The following is a 15,238-nucleotide window of genomic DNA, read 5'->3' as shown; positions in this document are numbered from 1 at the left end:
TTCAAATAAATATTTAAAATTGCTATATCTTCCTATTAAATTCTTCCATTTATCCCTACATAATGACTATTTTTGTCCCTCTTAACTGTTTTTGACTGAAAGTATTTTTATCCAATATCAATATAGCCACCCCAGCTCTCTTTTAGTTCTTATTTTCATGTTAGACTGTTTTCCATCTTTATACTCTCAACCCACTTGTAACTTTGACTTTATGAGTCTCTTGCAGAGAGCATATAGTTGGGTCACGCTTTTTTATTCACTCTGCCAATCTCTGCCTTTTGACTACAGAGTTTAAACCATTTACATTAATGTCACTACTGTTAACATGGGACTTTCTTCTGCTGTTTTGCTGTTTAGCATTGTAAGTCATACCTATTTCATCCCTTACTTCTGTGAAACCCTAACTTTATATTTATTTGCTTTGTTTTCATATACTGTATGGCAGGGGTCACATTTCATTCTTTTACTATGTGAATGTCCCATTATTGCAGCACCATTTGTTGAATTTTTGTTCGATTATTTGCTTGTTTTGTTTGTTTGTTTTTGCAAAGTGCATGGGCTGAATTGATCCTGGTTCTCCTGCATAGCAGGTGAGAATCTTACTACTGAATGACCTTTGCACCCCTTTATTTTGCTTTTTCTTGTTGTACCATAATGAATATCTTCTCATTTTTATTTGGATATATTTTTCATCTCTTTTCTTTGTGGTTGTCATGGAGTTAAAATTTAACATCTCTCAATCAATGTAGCAATCATATTTAGTTTGATAACTTTAATTTTAATAGTATGCACACATTATTTTCTATACCTCTCTGTCCCTCCACCATTTCTTTGTACTTGCTACTATTTATATCTTTGTATATTGTTATGTCCAAAAACCTAGACATGTAATTATTTTTTATACTTTTGCATTTTAGCACATGTAGGAAGTAAGATGTGGTTTACATAGCGAGTAATAAATACAATAACACTAGCATTTTTAATTAACTAGCTGGTTATCTTTACTGCAGATCATTGTTTTTTATGCTGCTTTGTGCCTGTTCCTTTCAGTCTTAAGAAGGTTCTTTAGCTCTGCTTATAGGGCAGGTCTAGTGGTGATTAATTTCCTGAGCTTTTCTTTATCTGAGAATGTCTTACTCTCTCCTTCATTTTTGAGAGTCTCAATAGATATAAAATTCTTGGTTGGCAGTTTTTCCCTTCAGTCCTTTAAGTATATCAACCCACTGCCTTCTTGCCTCTTTGGTTTCTGATGAGAAATCAGCACTCAATCTAATTGGGACTCCCTTGCATGTAACACATTGATTTTCACTTGCAGCTTTCAGACTTTTCTCCTTGTTCTTTGCATTTGATAGAGCAACCCATATATGACTGAGTATATTTTTATTTTTGTTTAACCTCTTTGGTGTTCTCTGATCTGCATATTCACATCTTCTGTTAAGTTTGAGAAGTTCTCTGTCATTATGTCTTTGACTATTCCTTCTGTCCCTTCCTCTTTTTCTTTTTCTAAGATACCTATAATTCATATATTGGCCTGCTGATGTTGTCCCAGAGTGTCTTAGGTTATTTTCACTTTAACATTTCTTATTTTTATTTCTGCTCCTCAGTCTGAGCCATTTCAAGTCTACTAAATATTTTGTATTAATGTAATTATTACTTTCATTTTAAAGATAAGAAAACTGAAAATTGGTGATTTCAATGATCAAAGGTCACAGGGAACTTGGTGGGACCAAGATTTCAATCCTGATATGATGACTTCAGAGGACACTGAACCAGTGTATTTATCCCTATACTGAATCAAATTAAACAAATGAACATTGCTATACAGTCTTCTCAAAACACATATGTCCTAACTTTAGAAGATTTACACATCAGTCCCTGCTCAGAGGTGGCATGGTCTTAGAGGAGAGGTCTGTGAACTCCCCCCTCCTCTTAGCCAGGCAGTGGTTGTCTTCATTCTAGTTGCCACCACATTGTCTGCCTCAGTCCCATCCAGCTTTATCTGGGCTCCAGGTGAAGAGACAATGGGTCACAGAAGGTCACCTTTTATGAGAAGGAGAGCTTCAAAAAACCTGAGAAGTCCTGCTGGTAAGTGTTTGAATTAGACTGGATTCCAGATTTATTATCTTATATAATATTTTACCATAAACTTGCCTTATAATTTCAAATAAATGCCTTTAAACTTTTCTTTTGTCAAAAATAGAAGAAATGGAACAAATGATGAAACTAAAAAAAACAAAAAAAACAAAAATAACCTACATTAATGAAGAGATATAGCTGAGATCCGAGGCACATACAAAAGTAAAAAATCTTAAGCTATGGTTTCCATAGCAACTGCTACACAGTTGGATTTCACTTTTATGTTAAGCAAGTTTAACTAGAGTGGAAATGCAAAATACTTCCTCTGAGCTAAAAAAGAGTATGATGGAGAACACAAAGACAATGGTCCAGAATTTTCTGATCTTCAAGCATGTCAAATATTAACCCTAATATAACTTTGATATTTCCACATAAATATTATACATTCATATCTAATGATTTTTTATCTAATAATTTTCCAATTTATAAAATATAGTGATTATTCAAAATGGGAAAATTATCATTAAATTCTGTGAGGCCAGGGGACCCCTGCCTCAGCCTTATAATTTATAAATGTCGGGATACAATTCTACTTGTAATTACAAGAGAATTTTTGTTGAAATTACAATTTACAGAAATACAATCTGCTTTCATTCACTAGCATGTGCTTCAAGCATGACCTTTTCGATTACTGTAAGATGTAATCTGAAACCAAAACAAACACATAGTACCTTAAGGGGAGGGTATACATACAGCTTTTCAAGATATATGTAGTTTGCTTATCTTTATTTCAATAAGATAAAAAAAGGCAGGAAGGGTACTTACTCCTGTTATGTAACGAGGTCTATATTGAATTGTTCCAAATAAACCAAGAATGACGATAATTATATGTACAAAATTTGCCAGGATAGGTGCCCACTGATATCCAAGGAAGTCAAATATTTGCCTCTCCAGCACACAAACCTAGAATGGCAAAACAGGATAGACACATCAGTACATGTGAAGGAATATCCAGTGGTGGGAGAGAAAAAATAGGATAATACTGAAATCATAATTACCAACTTAAAATGGTGTTGCCAAATCTGGCATGTATCTTTAACTAACAGTGAGAATGACATTTGCAGGTATATTTCAAGGAAAACGTATAGAACCTGTGGATTCATAGACAGCTCAGATTCTTTCTGGGGTGATTTGGTGGAAGCATCAAGCAGCATTTACAGGATGTCATGTGTGCAAGCACAGAATAAAACACATTGTCATATGCACTGTCAAGCACTAGAAATCTTCAGCCATCAAATCAGGGAACTTTCCATGAAGATTTGTTGTTAGGAGCTGCTCAAATGTCACTACATAAGTCGGGAATAGAACAAAGGGGTTGGTAAAGATGAGAAATAACTCTCCAGTGAATCCAGATCGAGACTCTGGGCACAGAATTAGAACTAAGTGATAGTGCCCAAAGTGACTCATCTTCCTTCTCTGGGTGTCTGAATCCTATGCTGTAAAATGCAGGAGTTGAACTAGGTGGCTAAGAGCCCTTCTAATCCAATAGTTTAGGATTATAACCAAACATGACTTTCTGCCATACCCAGTTATAACTACATTAACTAGGGAAGAGTAGGGTCCTAAGAAGAAGTTAAAACATTAGAAAACAAAAACAAATAAAAGTGTCACCCTTTTAAAAGCAAGATCCTTAACTAATTTCAAATTAAATTACTTTCCTCTGGGTTCAAAATTTTATAATGAAAGCTTGTAAAAATCTAAGCAGTGAGAGGACAAAAACAAAACAAACAAGCAGACCACTAAGATCTACCAGTAATCCTTGAAAGGTAAAATCTGTAGTACTGGCCAAGAGGGCTGGCATGAATTAAAAGCAGGTATATTTCACCTGCCTGCTCTCAGGTGGGATGATAATAAACTGCTGGAGAGAAACACTGTGAAAGGACCCGGTGTGCCATGCAAAGAGTCAGCATTTTTATCAGCCAGATTTGGAAGGAACAATTATGATACTAAAGGCACTAAATTGGTAACATCACTATGCTCTAATAGTTTTGTGAGAAGGACATGCTAACTTTCAAAACAGGCAGTATGCTTTTATAAACTAGATACCTATAGCTCAGATTGAAGACTTATTTGAAGATTATTTTTCCCCACTGTAGATCTTTATATGAGAAGCAATATCCCATTAGGCATTGAAGAAGAAAATAAACTGGAAAAAACTGTTTGTATAACACTATGGCATATGTACCATGCAATGATTGCGGCAGTGATGGTCCAGACTAGTAAAAATCTTAGATTGTTCACTGAGTCTTGGAAGTGATTAAAAAAATAATAACAATGTAGGTCTATTTGACACTGCATGTTCAAAATTCACTATTCCCACCAGAGTCCCAACAGTGGAGTGTAACATTATGACTTGTTAAAAAGCATATAATGTCATAGAAATTGCACATAATTCCAGCCTCATGAATTTCAAACTGCCTTATGATGAAACATTCCTTCAACTATGCTTATGCAGTCAACACTTTGTATAAAGAGACCAATTCGTGAAGGTCTGTTGGTTCGGAGCTGTTATGGACCCTGTGTTAGTTAGATTCAGTTGTCAACTTGGCCAGGTGAGCATACCTAATCTTGTTGCTGCGGACATAAACCAACGGTATGTGAACCTCATCTGTTACCAATTACATCTGCAGTCGGCTAGGAGGCGTGTCTGCTGCAATGAGTGACGTTTGACTTAATTGGCTGGTGCTTAAATGAGAGATCGCAACGTAGCACAGCCTAGCAGCTTGGCATTCCTCATCTCAGCACTTGCAGCTCAGCCCAGGCCCTTGGAGATGGAGAAAGAAATCACCCCAGGGAAAGTTGTTGGAACTCAGGGACCTGGAGAGAAGACCAGCAGAGACCATCCTGTGCCTTCCACGTAAGAAAGAACCTCAGTGGAAAGTTAGCTGCCTTTCCTCTGAAGAACCAACAAAGTAAATCCCCTTTTATTAAAAGCCAATCCATCTCTGGTGTGTTGCATTCTGGCAGCTAGCAAACTAGAACAGACCCCACTATAGGTCATGTTCTTTTAGTCCATTCTTGTGGGTGGGACATTTTGCTTAGGTTGTTTCAATTGAAATGTGACCCACCCAATTCAAGGCGGGTCTTAATCCTTTACTGGAGTCCTTTAGAAGAGGAAAAAAACAAAAAGAAAAAAAAAACACACACAAAAAAACAGAAAAGCCAAGAGCACTCAGAGAGAGAAATGCCCCAGAGATGCTAAGAGAAGACCCAGAGATGCTCAGAGAAAAAGCTACTGGAATCAGAAGCAGAAAGCAACAGAACCCAGGGAGTGAAGAACCACAGGTGCCAGCCATGTGCCTTTCCATGTGACAGAGGAACCTCGGAGGCCAGCAGCCTCTCCTCAGACAACGTATCTTCCTCTTGATGCCTTAATTTGGACATTTTCATGGCCTTAACTGTAAATTTGTAAACTAATAAATCCCCATTGTAAAAGCCAACCCATTTCTGGTATATTGCATTCTGGCAGCTTTAGCAAACTGAAACAGATGGTAAGTGACATTACATATGCTAGGTTGGGACCCATTCATGGTACTAAAAAATAGATGCTTGTTCTGACAGCACCAGTGCTAGTAATCTATAGACATGCTCACTCTACCATGAACCTCTCTTATTCTTATCCTTTAAATCAACAGTAAGTAGGAATGTAAAACAGCATCAAGAAGAGTCTAAATTCTATAAATTCTGAGCATCACTACTATAGGGACATAGCAGGCAAAAATAGAGAGGATGAAGCACATCATTCAAACAGTGGGAAATCTCTCAATAAATGTATCAATTATGGAAGAAAATAGTAATACCATTGAAAATTATTAAAAATACAGAAATGACAATATGCTTACTGAGTCTTCAATTCTAAAATGACATTACATCAACATTCATCAGCCTTTTATGAAAGAACTAATAGTTTCATCAAACATTACTCACAAATCTATACAAACTGAATAATGTATAAATCTTCACTTTTAATATTTTTGCTTTTCCTCCTTCTTCTTGATCAGCTCTATTAGCCATCATAAGTGGCTTTAGCATTGGTGTTACAATTTAGAGCGAGGTTATGAATGAGATATTTTCTGAAAAGTCAAGGAATAAACAGTAATAATAATTTATTACTGTAATTTATAAGAGTAATTACAGTCTTTTCTAAGAATTGCTTCCAACAGGGGGAGTGTTAGCTATGAAATTATTGGGGGTGGCAAGATGGGGGGAGAGTACAAGGCTTTTGTTAGAGAACCCACTATGTGCTGGGCATTCAGACTATCCCCGAGTTTCAATTATCTCCTCGCTTCTGCACAAAACTGAGAGATGTAAATATTATGGTCTCATTTTGCTGACTAAGGGATCTAATATGTACAGCAAAGGGATTATTCTGAGGTCACAGATGCAGTAAGGAGAAGAGGAGCACAGGCCTCTGTGTGTAGCCTCAATGCCGGATCCCTACTGTGATGATCAAATCCAGTGTCACCTTGGCTAGATTAGGTTGTTCAGTTGTTTGGTCAAACTGGTCTAGTTTAGCTCTGGAGGGATTTGGTAGATGGAATTAGCATCTATAATAAATTGACCTTGGGTAAAGGAGATTGTGGGTGGGTCTCAGCCAATCAGTTGGAGACAGTAAGGGTAAGAATTGATGATTCCAGGAATCAGAGAAAAGTTGGCCTCAAGACCACACCCTCTATTCTTTCCTGAGTTTCCAGCGTAAGGAACTTGGACTCAAGACTTCAACATTACTCTTACTGTAATTATTTTCAGCCTCTGGCCTATACTACAGAATTCAAATTTGCCAGCCTTCATAATCGAATGAGCAAATTCCATATAATACATATCCATGTATAGGTATAGGTATTGGTATTGGTATTAGTGTATTCCTTTGGTTCTGTTTCTCTGGAGAACCTTAACAGATACACCTACATTGTCCACCTACTCCACATCTAATCCAAAAATCAAATAAAGTTGCTATAGGTTATTCTGTAGGCACTATACTGGTTACAGCGTATATACTAATTTATTTGTTCACATATGTTTTGGATGTAGCTAGATAATCTATTTGATCAACTTGATGGCTCATGGCGTTCTATTGTCATTGTTCAAGGCAAAGCTCCTTTTTTATGTTGTTTCGTTATTTTACTTTCCTATTTGCCTTCCTCAAGCCCTGTTCCTAGTGCTACTGTCATTTTGCCTATGGGAACTGCTCTAATGTATTTACTTTTTGTCTTTTCAATCACCTGGCATTCACATATGCATAAGAGCCTTAGAGTATACACTGCTGTTTAATCCTATTCTCTTTCCCCAAAGGTAACCTCTGTCAACTTGGAGAACCATGGTTAACTGCATAGGTTTTAGTAAAATATTTTATGCACATCTACAAACATCTGTCATATACATGTATACATCTTTCACCTTATTTTTATTTACATAAGTGGGATTTCAATGTAAACACATGGCTTTTCTCTTTAAACTTCTGTTGGTGATGAGCTGTCTAGATTTTTCCACATCAGACACATCTTGCATTTATAGATCTGCCTTATTATATCCTTATTTAAGCTGTCTCATTTTTAAGAGATATTTATTTCCAATTTTTGGCTATAGTACAGAATGCATTGGGTAGCCTTATATATAGGATAATAGATTCATAAGATAAATCCCATAAAATGGAAAGGCTGAGTCAAATTTTAATTTCAAAATCCAAATATTATAATGTGTTATTAATTTTATATGTAATCTATGTACTGGTAAAACATGGATATTATCCTTTTATTTTGCCTTATTGTAAAAGTGAATTTTGAAATATTCATTTTAAATGACTCACTTTCTATGAAAACCTGCTCAACAGAAGCAGCTGTTAAATGTCTTCAAACAATTCTGTTGACTTTTTAAACTAAAAGAGTCTACACCCCTCAATTTACATGTGAGAAAGCTTGGCCCAGTTAATTATTAATTTGTTAAACTAATACCAACCCCTTAATAGTCTAAAACACGTTTGCTTAAAATGTTTACATTATAAATACACTATATTTACTACATATCTGCTCCCATTTACTTTTTTTTTTTGCATGGGCAGGCACCGGGAATCGAACCCAGGTCTCCGGCACAGCAGGCAAGAACTCTGCCACTGAGCCGCCATTGCCCACCCCCCATTTACTTTTATTAACAAGGAAATTACATTTACATGAACATATTAAAAAAACAGCAACACGATTATTTGCTTACAGGTAGTTGTTCTTAATTGGTGGGACCTGGAAGTAGCCTCTTGAAAACCCTGTGTTTTGCTAATCACAACTAAGATCTCTTGATACATTTCCCTCCCCAGTACGAATGTCTTTAAAATTAAACTTTTGTGTGTTGCAAGAAAATGTATATAAATATATATATATATATATATATATACACGGGCTTTGTGAGAAATACAATAGGTTTTTTATTCCATCCTGGTAAAATACAGGTTCCTTGATTAAGAATAAATGAGTCAGATGTTAAGTCATGAAAGTCTAGGAACAACACATTAATTTTCAGTCCTAAATATATAAATTGATGCCAGACTTTTCTCAGGACCTCCCTGTTCTCCTCTCTGTATTCCACTCTGGTCATTGTCTCAACTCCCCTCATGAACAAGGGCTTTTGAATTGGCCCAACTCTCATGTCTCTGAGGAAAAACACTGTATAGACTCAAATTCAGAAGTTAGGCAGGTAGAGCACCCCTCTCTAAAGTCTATCTGCATTGCAAAAGTGGACTTCAGAAAAATTATGACGCTCTTCAAAATTTAATAAAATACAATTGTGGAGTCCCAAGAATCAATAAGGGAATCAAATTAGTCCTCTGAAGGGGAAGCTAACTAACCTACCAAGTAGGATTGGCCCTGTTGTGGTAAAGGAGAAACAGCATACTAGGGATAATCAAGATGAAAATCAAAATTATCAACATCTCATCAAGTTCCCTGGCATAAGAGTTTCCAGGATGGGTCCAAATTTCTTAACAATTTCATTCACAGGAACCACAGAAGTTTAGATAAAATTCCAGCTGATGCATATTATGGCTATAAGTGCATCAGAATTTTGTTAATAGAAATTGCGGCTGACCTTTTTCTTACACACCAGTCCACTATTGCCAATTTCTAGTTCCTAGCTAAATCCACACATTGTTCCCTGATCCAGGCAAACTGTGTTAGTTTGCTATACTGCTATGACAAATACCATACAATGGGAATTACTGGCTCACAGTTTGGAGGTTAGGAAATGTCTAGAAGTGAGGCACCAGCAAGGTGAGACTTTCTCTTCAAATTCTATAACTTTCTACTCCTGGCTACCGGCGACCATTGAGGTTCCTTGGCTTGTATCCCCACTTTGCATAACATGGCAATGAACTCTCCTATCTCTTTCCATTTCCACTGACTTCTAGGTTCTACCTCTTCGCTGTGGTTTTCTCTTTCTCTGAATTTCTTCTGCTTATAAAGGATTCTCTAATCCAAACTAAGATCCGACATTACTCATTTGGGCTATATCTTAACCAACAATAACATCTTTAAGAGGTTGTCATGGTCAGGTTCATGTGTCAACTTGGCCAAGTGGTGGTACCTGTTTGTCTGGTCGAGCAAATGCTGGCCTGTCTGTTGCAATGAGGACATTCCATAGAATTAAATCATGACCATGTCGGTTGTATCCACAAATGATTGCATTTGTAATCAGCCAAGGGAAGTGTCTTCTGCAATGAGTGAGGCTTAATCTAATCACTGGAAGCCTTTAAACAAGGATTCAGAAGAGACAGGCTCTCTTCCTGCTTCGGCTGGCGAGCCTCTCCTGTGGAGTTCATCCAGACCCTCCAACAGAATCGTCAGCTTCACAGCCTGCCCTACAGATTTTGGACTCTATGTTCCCACGGCTACGTGAGACACTTATAAATTTTATATTTACGAATATTTCCTGTTGATTCTGTTTCTCTAGAGAACCCTAACTGATACAGAGGTCCTATTTCCAATGGGTTCACATCCCAGGACATAGATGAAGATTATGAATATGTCTAAATTGGGGTATATAATTCAATCCATCACAAGGACTTCAGAACAACACTGAATCACGTAGAGATAGTTCTTATAAAATCTCCTTGAGATCTTGCCTTGGACTCAGGGCTTGACTCTCCTGTGCAGGATTTTTTATTTTCTTGTTGCCTGTTCATTTTGATAAAGCTGTTAATTCTGCTTTGACCCTGGTTGTCTGTGCTTGTTTTGCTCATTTGTTGGATCTTGTCATGCTAGGCCTCATTCTCATTCTGTGTAAGCTCCCCTGCAGCTTCCTGAAGTCAATTATAACCTAGAGCATATGCTGGGCCTGTCTTCTCCAGAATTAGAAAGCACACTCCATTTTGGTTTCTCATATTTTTAAGTCAACACCCAAGAAAGCTGTAAAGATTTAAAAAATATTCTAGGTCTTTACAACAACGCTGAGATGCTAAGGTCTTTATAATATTGCCTAAAATATCACAATATTACAATGAAAAACTATAAATATGATCCATTTATTTTCTCTGCTTAAGATTCTCCGAGTTGTTTGTAGTGCCCAAGATTAGTGAGAGTATCTAAGCCAGTTTTTAAATAAATAAACAGAAGATATACTAGAGACAGATTTCTTTCAGGTCACCAAGAGACCTGATCCACATTTGAAATGAAGAGAATAAACTTGAAGTAGGTTCTGCAAAGGTCAATCATACAAGATATGAACAAAGCCAAGCAGTGAACTTAGCTAATATCATTAATTACTATTTAAACACTGCATAACAGGTTTGGACACCCAGTATTTTAGTGCAAATGTCATGCTAGATAGAAAGTCTTGCCTGAATATTTCAGTTAGAGATAATCAAATGGCTCTTATTCTATTGATCACAAACTCAAATAATACCATGACAGGTTCTCATGGACAACATCAATTATTTGGAAGGGTCTTTCTTGATGATAGTTTTCCTGCTTAATTCAACACACCGTATACCTAAATAACAGTAATAAAAAACACCATTTTAAAAAAAATGTAAACACCACTTCCTCTGTGTTCCTTCTTCCCTTCTACCCCCTTAGAAATGTAATAATGTTCAATATTAATATTTAAAAATGCTGTCTCCATATCTTTAAACACAGTGAAGACTTTCATGCAGATAGTGGGGAAGATTTTGTATAAGTTCAAAGGAACAAAATAAGAACAAATATTTATGTTTTTTGTTATAAGTTGCCTTACTGAAATAGAGTACCCAGTATTTCTTAACAGATTTTATTGATCTACAGAGTTAGTCACATTTTTCTGAGGTTGAATTAACAGGGTTATTTAAAGCCCACTCACGAAAGTGAAAAATAGTTAAGTTTAATTATTTTTCCACTATTTTGCATAATAATTCCACTTCCATATAATTCTAAATATGTCATCTAATATTATATTTGTTGTGTTAAGGGGATATTTATTATTTCTTACAGCTGTCTACTTTGCATGGCAATTAATGACCATTTCATAGCCAACACTCATGCTATCAAAAGACAACTTGACGTCTAACCCATTATACCAGTTTTAAAAAATAGAATATAGTCTTTTTCAAAAGTAGAAAAATAAATCAACACTTGAGCTTAAACAAAAATAGTTTGACTGCTGTTGAACTGAACTACAGAGTTCTATGATTATCTGTGATTTCACATGCCTTATATAGATATATCAATGAGTAGTCTATGAAAATTCTTGTAATAGGGGTTATGAAAATATATATATATTTAAATTAATATCTTTCTCTTATCACAAATCTCTGCTCTCTGAACTAAATAGATAATGACCATATTTTGTTATAATGATTAAATTTATTGAATATTTTATTACAGACATTATGATAAACACTTTTCATATGCTATTTCAATCAATGCTTACTTTAAACTTTGGGCTTTTTTTCCTTAAACTTTTAATTATGAAATAATAATTTCAAATTTACAGTTTTTTTACAGGACAGTTGTAAACATTGATCTATCATCCATCATCGATCTCTATCTATTTATCAATTTTCTAAACATTTGAGAGTAGACTGTATACATCATGCTCCTTGAAAACTTTATACTTCCATGCATATTTCTTAAAAGTAAGGATATTCACTTATGTGACTTCTTTAATTACAGTTATCAGTTCAAGAACTTTAACATTGATATAAAGGTTTCAGTCAATATTCCAATTTTTTCATTTGTCCCAACAATGTCCTTTGGGGCCCTTTTCCCTTGATCAAGTCTCTTTAAGTGCCTTTTTTCTTTTCAAATTGTGAAGACGTATATACAACATAAAATTCCCCACCTTAGTCACTCTCAAGGAAACCATTCAGTGGGATTAATCACATTTACAACATTGTGTTTCTATCACCAGAACTTTCCCATCACCCGAAACAGAAATCTGGCATCTATTATGCATTAACTTCTAATCTTCCCACTTTTACCTCACCGACCCCAAGTAATCAGTATCTGCTTTCTATCTCTAGGTATTTGCTTATTCTAACTATTTCACATAAATGGGACTATTCAGTATCTATCCCTTTTCATTTGACTTGTTTCACTCAACACAATGTCTTCAAGGTTTATCCATGTAGTGGGATAGACTGGAAGTTTATTCTTTTTGTTTTTTCGCTTAAGCAGGCATCAGGAATCGAACCTGGGTCTCTGGCATGGCATGGCAAGTGAGAACTCTACCTGCTGAGCCACTGTGGCCCACCCAAGTCCATTCTTTTTAAGGCCGAATAATAGTCCATTGTATGTGTATACCACATTGTGTTAATCCATTTATCTGGAGACAGGCATTTGTGTTGTTTACACCTTTTGGCTTTTGTGAATAACCTTGCTATGGACATAGGTGTGCAAATATCTGTCTGAGTCCCTGCTTTCTATTCTCTGGTGTATAAAACACTTACATCTGGGATTGCTGGGTCATATATATATTTAATTCTTTCAGCATTTTATATTTAATTATTTGAATAACTGCCAAACTGTTGCAGTGACTGTACCACTTTACATTCCCACCAACAAAATACGAGGGTTCCTATTTCCTTGCCTCCTCACCAGCATTTATTTTCCATTATAATACCCACCTTAGTGGGGTGTAAGGTGGTATCTTATTGTGGTTTTGATTTGCATTTCCCTAATGACTAATGACGTTGAACAACTTCCCATGGACTTACTGGCTATTTGTATAGCCCTTGGACTTTTAATCATGCATTCTATAACTGTTATCTATCATCTTTTGATTCATACAAATGAAAAAATTCATACTCAGAGAGGCTAAGAAATGAGCCTAAAATCATATAAGCAGTGATTGCAGAGCAGGGATTAAAGTCATTCTTGTTTCAAAGTCTATGTTTTCACCTACAAGCCATTTATAATATATGGTGCTGCTTTCATAACTTTTAAGGGCATTGACTCTTCTGTTTTTACCAAATTCTTTCCCAATTCAATATATAAGCAAGTATAAGGTTCTTTGTTCTCAGGACAAGGAAAAAAATTTCAAAAGATGCGCTAATAATTATTTTTATATATAACTATGTGGTTTTCAAATTCATATCATAATTATGATAATACTGTAAAATAAAAATTATTACTGTTATTTTCTTACTACTAATTGTGCAATTCACAGTACAGAGGAGTTCACAGAACAGAAGACCTTTGAAAATAAAGCTATCTGAAAGTTGAAACTGTAGATGTAATTAATAGAATAATAATCTTTCAAAGTCACATAAAAGGCATTTACCTGCAGTTGTGCTATGAAACGGTTCTATACCTTAGAGCCTAACTGATTTATTAAGTTTAAAGTCTTCCTATACTTATAAAGTATGCTAAAATGACCACACCCAAGTTCTTTTGGTAGTTGGTTCACTGTTTTGATTCTTCCACAGAGTCTATAATTTTACTCAGTGGAAATCTAACTTCCCAGAAGAACCCAAACACATCAAAATGACAGCTGTTCTAGGAAGTTTTCATGGCTCACTCAAAGCACATGACAGACATAAGTTAGGGAATGTAATGCACCCATTTGACCTTGGATTTCTCGTATCTCCAAGACAAAGTTCTACCTCATTCAAGATAAGATTAACACATTATGGGCTTTAATTTCAAAATATTATCATGAACTCATAAGAAGAAAATGCTTAAACTGCAGAAGGCACATGAGTTTTTAAATTGTGCACTCTCCCAAGCATTTATGCCCTACTACAAGTGTTGAGTTATGCAACACATTGTCTTTGATATCTGTGGAATGTGAAATTGGGAAAGGGAGAGAAGATAAATCAGACAGTTTTCATGTCATCTGACAGAATTGGTCTCTTTCTATGAAAAATACTAATACACGACATGGTTCATGGGAAAGAAATTCTCAAAACTCTCATGAGTGTTGAGGTATTTCTTCTCAATTGATACCTCTGCTGTGACTCTATGTATCTGGTCTGCTACATTACCAAATCTCCTACTATTCACGTGGTAAATGTGCAAGAAAGAAAAGCTTTGTGATGGGACTAAGTCATCATTGCACAGCAAAACAGATGAGGGTAATTTTGCGTTCAATAAGGGACTTTAGAAATTGGGTAAAGAAGTTGCTAAGTTCATCCTCAGCATCATCTATTTATTCAGTACCGGTTTTTTATTCATCAAGAGCTCTGTAAAAGCCAAATAACAAAAATAGCTTGGAAGGTACTTATTTTCATGTGTCATCTGGTATTGCTTTCTCTTAGCAAATGACTTTCTCTAGAGAAAACTATATTGCTATTTTTTAACAGCACAATCATATCAAACATATTAAAGCTGCCATCTGGAGAATTTGAAATTTGTCAACTAGGTAAAAATGTAGATATGTATTTTTTTGAAAAGTTGATAAAGACTCCACAAATATGCCTCATATACCATTATCAGAGACGCCATGTACAGGTGGCTTTCCATTTTGCACTTAAAGATATTTGGTTATGCCTGGATACATTTTTATTTTGCCAATCAAAACACCATGAGACTGCACTCCAACACTCCTGTCCTCCTCCCGTTAAAGGTAGGGATTTTACAAGGTCATTGCCATCACCTCTCTTCCATGGTAACTTACTAGGGTCGGAGGTGGAGTGTGCACATGG

At 35.7% G+C, this 15,238-nt stretch overlaps 1 protein-coding gene across 2 annotated transcripts in view; it reads right to left on the bottom strand.

The window, feature by feature from the left end:
• The window catches only part of NKAIN2 (sodium/potassium transporting ATPase interacting 2), a 1,040,630-nt gene that overhangs the window by 575,906 nt on the left and 449,486 nt on the right, over positions 1-15,238 (bottom strand). For both annotated transcript variants that reach the window (XR_013176421.1, XM_077162805.1), the window contains exon 2: positions 2,902-3,039. Coding sequence is in view for 1 of the 2 variants with exons in the window: in XM_077162805.1 (XP_077018920.1) it covers positions 2,902-3,039 (138 nt within the window). In the remaining variant the exon portion in view is untranslated. The remainder of the gene's footprint in view (positions 1-2,901; positions 3,040-15,238) is intronic.

Source organism: Tamandua tetradactyla, chromosome 5 (assembly GCF_023851605.1).
Source record: "Tamandua tetradactyla isolate mTamTet1 chromosome 5, mTamTet1.pri, whole genome shotgun sequence".
NCBI lineage: Eukaryota > Metazoa > Chordata > Mammalia > Pilosa > Myrmecophagidae > Tamandua > Tamandua tetradactyla.
This window is presented reverse-complemented; position numbering and strand designations above follow the sequence as displayed.